This window comes from Berghia stephanieae, chromosome 3 (genome assembly GCF_034508935.2).
Source record: "Berghia stephanieae isolate SIO BIC M18660-M18661 chromosome 3, UCSD_Bste_1.3, whole genome shotgun sequence".
NCBI classification, from domain to species: domain Eukaryota; kingdom Metazoa; phylum Mollusca; class Gastropoda; order Nudibranchia; family Aeolidiidae; genus Berghia; species Berghia stephanieae.
The window spans coordinates 66,811,020-66,818,321 of NC_088362.1; the positions used below are offsets into that span (position 1 = coordinate 66,811,020).

A 7,302-nucleotide genomic window follows, 5' to 3' on the forward strand; every position below is an offset into this window, starting at 1 on the left:
GAGACACGTAGATAAAACTTAAAATGCCAAGTATTGAAATGATCACAATGTGTCTAGTCTAGCGACTGTGTGTGTGTGTGTGTGTGTGTGTGTGTGTGTGTGTGTTTGTATGAAACAGTGAACTGTAGTCTGGAGCTTCTAAATGAGAAGCTACTACAAATACCAAGAAGAAGAAGATGGATCACATCGGCGATCTCAGCTCCTTTCAATATGTGTTCAGACAGCCGTACAGGAACAAAGCATCATTTTGTTTTAATTGTTTGCTTAATGTGTTTTGTTATAGCAACTTTTACTTCCTGTATCGATAGATTAAACCGCCCCACAATCCCTAAAAGAGTAATAAAACTGAGGGTTAATTAAGTCTTAATTTTAATATTATTTTAATAAATCGGTACAGTTAATATATCGATATAGGAAATTGGAGTTTTAAAGTTTATCTGACCAACTATTTTTAAAAGCGTAAGGCCAAATAGCCATATTATAGGGGAGGGGGGGGGGGGGTTGGGGGGGTTGTTTTTTTTTCTATGCATAGTCTCTATCCATCTTTGCCTTGAGCTGAGCTAGTGCCACTAGTCGCTTGTCCCTCCACTGTCTTCGTTTCTGGATGTCCTCCAGCGGTCCTGTGGTCTTAATCATGTCTTCGTGGATGGACTCCAGGGTCTCGCCCTCCATCCTTACAGGGGGTGTGAAAGTCTGCTGTATCGATAGATTTACCGTACGTCCACCAAATCCCTAAAGAAATAAACTGATTAATAACCCAAATTGTAATACGTAAGCAAAAATCGCTACACACTAATTACACATCATTCATGGTTTCACTTTGTTCAAAGCTTCATTCAATTATTCTTCAGGGGTAGGCCACTAAATAATCATTATAGACAGTTTCTGTAACTGTTTTTTTCGTAATGCATTTGCTATCATGCGTAATGCGTAGTGGTATTGCCGTTCCATGTTCGTTCTGGTGTCTCACGTTGTGGTCTAATATTTCTGTGGCATTTGTTCTTTTTGCCCCTCTACATATCGTTTCGTTTCTGGACTCCTGTAACTGTCCTAAACCAGGAATATGAATGAAGACATACGCAATTGCACAGTACAATTTCACAATTTCATGTTATATGAGAAAGTAACAAACTTAGAGGTGAAAATCATCACATCAACGAGTGTGTGTGGTTGGTACCTTCCTGGACGGATTAAATGACATGGCAACAATTTTAGCTCCTCATTGAAAAAGGAATCTATGATATAAACGTATGAACTAATAGAGTCACAAATGAATGCAATTCCTGGCATTAATTGATATAATACTGAATTCCGTGGCATTTTGTAAATGATGTGTTAAAAACAAAACAGCACACACGTCACGTGTAGTTCTTGGAATTTGCCCATGAATTTCTAGCTTCGGGTGTCCGTATAGCCGCGTGATGCGTATTCGAACGATAGATCCACGCATTACGGATACAGGGATAATAAGTTGAATTACATATAAACGTTCTTTACTCATTGCGCTTTACACACACGTATTACGTAAATGTGGAAACGGGGCTTAAAGCATCCTTGTTTATATTGGTATTTTTACAATATTTTTCGCTACTATCCGGAGCCAGTAGTTCCTAATTCAGACCGAAGGAGAGGACGCGAATGTGTGAAAATGTCATGTACACTTTATTCTCCTCCTCCTTCTCCTCCTCCTCCTCCTCCTCCTCCTCCTCCTCCTCCTCCTTCTCATGAAATTAACATCACCAAATCGGTTCCAATACGAGCAAAAATAACTAAATAAATAAAAGCCCTTTTCAGTACTTTCGAGTGCCTTATCACGGAATATCGTAATCATTTGATATAACAGAGTATTTATGAAGCGAACCTTCAGCATTAAGATGAGCCGTTTCCCACGGTCCCATGAAGGCGTATCTCATACCAAGACCCTGGGACATGATGAGGTCAAGATCAGTCGCAGTTACTACACCGTCCTGTTGAAGAAACAAATACCGCCCTAAATAACTTAGCCTAATTTGAAAATTTTACTTATGTGGATTTAGAGCATCTGGAGTACTTTTAACTCACTCAATCCAAGAGACTTATGCTACTTTCCAAAATTGGAAAAAAATGTATTAAAAATGAGCATGTACATAGTTTTATTCAACTACAAGTCACAATTTGCTTTCTTTTGGTGGTCTGATCTTGTATTTTGACGTAATTGTTTAGTCAGTCTCAGGCTATGAGTTTATGAAGACTACGGTTAGAATGCGGCTTCGTGAGCTACAGTACTACAAAGACTAAGACACTTTTTTTTTTTTACCATACCTGTATAAGTTTATAAGCCTCTCCAAAGATGGCGTACTGCAATCGGTTGAGGACAAATCCAGCAACTTCCTTTTTGACCAGGATTGGTACCTGCCCGATCTCCCTCAACACCTCCATTGTCCGAGTGATTACCTCCTTATCAGTCCATGCGGCCGGGACGACCTCCGTAGCTGGGGCATAGTATGGGGGTTGGTCTGTGGATGGGTGGAGTGAGTTGCACACATTTATAAAATGGATAGGAATATAATATTTTAATTGAATTGCATTATTGTCGTCAACAGACTATGATTCCTCTTCTTGAAAAGCACGTTTTCCCGTTTATGATTACCAAGCTTCGTATCATAAAATGTGTGCATACTAGCTATATTTTTTTTTGTTTTTAATAAGCTGATTTTGCATAATCTCGACTTAATTCTACTAAAACCGCTCTAAAAATGGTTTCTAGACCAAAAACAACACTTTAAGGTAAGGCCAGGTACTCATTTATACCTGATTAAGTGAGAAAATGTGAGTAAAGATTTTTTTTTCCTTCCAAGGGCACAATCTACTGGTTTCCACATGTCAGTAAATAAAAAAAATTGCAAAACGAAACAAAAGTTGTTCTATCCTAATTTGGAGATTAATAAATAAGCAATTTCCCTTTCATTTTTTTTTTCATTATCACATCCTCCTTTCCTCTCCTCTGAGCAATGTCTTCGCCAAATAATAAAACCGGCTGTTAATGTTTGTCACTCGAGAGGCGGGAAATTAGGCGGTGGCCTCTGTCTATGAAATGTCGTAACTTACAGGATGACACACGATAAATCTGTTCTTGTGGACTAGTCCCTCTGATATGGCAGACGGCAAGAGAGCACTTGTTGAAGATGACATTATGACCTTTCCATCCACCATCTTGTCAACCTTTGACCATAGTGACTTCTTGATCTCCAGCCTCTCAGGGATGCACTCCTGAAATCACAATGATATGAAAAATAAAACAATATTACCTATGAATAGTTTAAATATTTATCAAATTCATAACACAGTGCCAACCAATTGGAAGAGAACCGTTACACAGAAATCGTTCCACTTAAGCTCTGTTCCAATTAACCGATTCCATAAGAGACTTTCATAATAATTGGGACAGCCTATCAAGACTACAAACATGTTTTTGTGTGAATTATAACAATAGCTATACAGACCATCCTTTCAGTTCTTTGTCCAAAATTGTATCTTTCAATTTTTATAACATTTAATGCTTTAGGTGTGTCTGCCCATGATGATGCGATGAGAATGAGTGATCATATCCTATGAATACACATGTATAATGAAATATAAACACACCTTTCCCCCCAAAAAGAGGTTTAATTAATTGAATACACATAAATCATGTTTCATCATAAATTACAACATATACAATTTTCATCAACGCGGCGTTAAAAGCAAATAAATCATTGCACCTTTACATGAGCTCTCTTTATTCATTTGTTGTTCTCCAATGCGGTCAAAAGGACAAAGTATAACATACTACAATATAAAAGGGAATGGGTGATGATAGGCGTGATGCCATTTTTTAATTAATGGACCCACCCGTTCGTCTGACATCATGGGATGCTATCATTATTGTTAATATCAATAGGGATATTTATATTTGTTCATTTCAGAAAGAAAGAAAAAAAATCATACAATATTCTGAAGGCGTAACATTGTTCTAATTAACCGGCATGCGTTCCAATTAATGAGTAGAATTTATATAGCAATAGTTCTGTCACCAACAAATCGTTCCAATTGAGCGGCTGTTCCGATAGAGCGGCGTTCCAATTACCGGCTTCAACTGACTGTACGCTAATTTGCAAAGGCCATTACCAACTCTGATGACAAATCTTATATTGGATTTAAACAATTTAGCTAAGGTGCTTAGAAATCACTCGTGACGAAAGATAAATAGGCCGATTAATATCCATAGGAGATTCTTCCATTTGTGACCTACCACCCCAAAGCAGTATTATTATGTTGGGTGGTTTTGATTTTTTATAAGTGTAATTGAATTTTTGTATGGCGAAGTAGCCGAGTGGGCATTACACTGTGACCCGGAAGGTCCCGGCTATGAGCCCCTATTCAGGAACTTTCGTAGTTTTCCTTGGGCAAGATTATTAACCCCCCTTTTTGCTCTCTTTGGACAACATGGGTGTTACTTGTTGACATCAGACACCTTGTTTAATGGATTATCTATATTCCTTAATGTCATGCCTAGGCGAAAGGGCGTAATTTTTAAAATTTTGATTGAATGTATAGTCCAAAATGTGAGACAATAATTACGTTTTTTTCCCATGTTTTATTGAAGAGAATGATTATATTTCTAAACGAGACAAAATAAAAAATTTATAGTTGCGATCATTTTTACTTTAAAATTAAATTTGAGTATCCGATATATCCTCACATAATACATTTCAGTCTATTGATCACATTTGTGCTCAGACAGAAGGAGATTTTGGGTGGTTAAGGCATTGCACTTATGCCCGAAGGACAGGGGTTCCATATATGTATATCCTGAAGAAATTCCCCTTTAAATAAATAGAGGAAATTAAACATTCATTTATTAAATACCAAACGCGTAACTTGGGTTTATAAACTTTGTGATATTTATCGACACTGACATAATAATAAATTTAGATGGTAGGTCACATATATAAGATAATATAAGATAAGATGAACTTTTGGAAATTTACAGTGGGTATTGCCATACACTAATGCATTTCTAAACATAATTAGGCAAATATATAATAAAAAGGAAATACAATTACATAGAAGTAAACCAATAAAAGCTTAACATAAAAACAAACAAACTAGAGTTTAAATAATTGATTATACATGTGTGAGAATTCAGACTAAGACCGTTTCGACCTATCCACATACTTGTATAAAAAATGCTCCATTAACACATTCATCCAGACTCTCTGTTGTCGAAATTTTATCAAATTGCTGCTCCTTTGACAATTCCCCCCTTAGTAAGCCTTGATTTTCAAGGTTTGCCAATTGGGTATGGATATCAGCCTTGGCAGCCGAAGTCTGTTTCGGTTCAAGGTCATATATTGTGACGTCATATCCGGCACTGACAAACAGCATGGTAAAGCTTCGACCAATGAGACCACTGTCGGGAGAATAATACAAAAAGAAAAAAAAACTGTTAATATTTGAATGGCACTTAAAAATCAGAAAGAACTGTTACTTCTCCGCTATCCATTGCATGCCATGTGACGTCTGTGGCATCTATTTTCAATCCCTCCCCATTTACAGCTGTTGTTCTTGCCTGGCCCCAAGTCATCCATCCAAAGCCATTCCCATCTCTTTGATAACAGTCCGTCTCCTCTTTTTATTTATTATTTTATTTATTTGTCTATTTATCTATTATTTTGTTTGCCCCCCCCCCCCCCCTCCCTCCCTTTTTTCTTTCTTTTCTCTTAACCCATGTCATTGCTGTAATAGAAGCATTGCTTGTGTTTGTCCTCAAGGTGTGTCCTAGTCCTATAGTCACATATTATAATCCGTCTCCTTTTCAAAACGTATGCTCATTGTGTTCATATCATCTTTTTCTAAACATCTTCATTACTGATGTAGTTTTGCCATACCATATTCAACATATTCCTCAAGCATCTTGTTTGAAGTCTATGTAACATCGTATTGTAAAACTAATACTAATTGTAGGATTGATACATCAATAGTTACATCAAATGATAGTATGTGATAATTCTGCAATCTGGAGCAAATTGCCTCGAGCATTTCGTTTGAAATATGAGAGCAGCGGGGGCTTCCTGAACCCTAGACAACGGTGGGGGTTTCCTGAACCCTAGAGAGCGACGGGAGCTTCCTGAAGTATAGAGATCGGTGGGGTTTTATAAGATAAAGTTTATTTTAATGTTTTGCTTTGTTTTTCTGTTGTTATATATATATATATATATATATATATATATATATATATATATATATATATATATATATATATATATATATATATATATATCGATCTCTCACTTGAAATTTCAGGTTTCTGAATCAGTTCGACATACTGCAAAACATTGTGGATGAACTCAAGCACAGACGATGGAAATGGCTGGATTTATTCTTCCGAATGAAAAAGTCCAGACTACAATAACACATTAAAGATGGTTCCCACCGGGAAAAAGAAAGAAAGGAAGACCATTGGGCACCTGAAGGAGGACAGTCGAAGAGGAGATGAAAGAAACTGGTAAGACATGGAATGAGCTGAGCGGGCTAGCCCAGGACAGAGATGTCTGGAGGAACTTTGTTGGCACTTTATGTTCCACCAAAGAACCAAAAGAATAAGGTAAGGTAAGCGGCACCCCACGTTTGTCGGGAATGTATTTTACAGTTACAGTGATAAGAAGTTCTCAAAATATCTTTAGTTTGACTTCACACGGGGAGCCATTGATTTTAAATGCATTTGTGACTCGTCGTGTCAATACGGCATTATGTCGAGGTGATTCAGAGGCTGGAAAGTGAAATTTAAAATGTGAAATTCTAGCTGTTTGCTGTTTATGAAATAATAATTATTTTTAAATAGTCATTTTCCTCGTGAAGAATACAAATCAATATGTTTCCCACCGTCTCAAAACGGTTTTATGTCGGAATGAATGGGACCCCAAAAATTAAATTTAGAATGAAAAGCATAAGAAATATGTATGATCTTTCAGTTTTTGCAGTGGAAGAAATTATATTAATTTTCCACAATATATCCATGCACTTAATGTGATATTTAATCACAGGTCTTCCCTGAGTGGCGCCTGTATAATATAGAAGTTCTACCAGATATAGCACTTTATAAAAGCTCCGTTTCTTTATTGGCAACGTTTGGTATGAACCGACAAGAGTGCATTTGGTTAGCTGTATATATATATATATATATATATATATATATATATATATATATATATATATATATATATATATATATGAATTAAAAGGAATAAATAAATAGATAGATAAATAAATAATGTTGTGAGC

The 7,302-nt window shown here is 36.4% G+C and overlaps 1 protein-coding gene across 1 annotated transcript in view; it reads right to left on the reverse strand.

Moving 5' to 3' along the window:
• Positions 1-504: 504 nt before the first annotated feature.
• Positions 505-7,302, reverse strand: part of LOC144969324 (lambda-crystallin homolog) — a 10,827-nt gene continuing 4,029 nt past the window's right edge. Inside the window, exons 2-8 of the mRNA XM_078908434.1 lie at positions 6,007-6,148; positions 5,197-5,431; positions 3,084-3,249; positions 2,302-2,495; positions 1,816-1,967; positions 1,178-1,181; positions 505-732 (exon numbers count right to left, since the gene is read on the reverse strand). Coding sequence (XP_078764560.1) covers positions 523-732; positions 1,178-1,181; positions 1,816-1,967; positions 2,302-2,495; positions 3,084-3,249; positions 5,197-5,431; positions 6,007-6,148 — 1,103 coding nt within the window. The 3' untranslated portion in view covers positions 505-522. The remainder of the gene's footprint in view (positions 733-1,177; positions 1,182-1,815; positions 1,968-2,301; positions 2,496-3,083; positions 3,250-5,196; positions 5,432-6,006; positions 6,149-7,302) is intronic.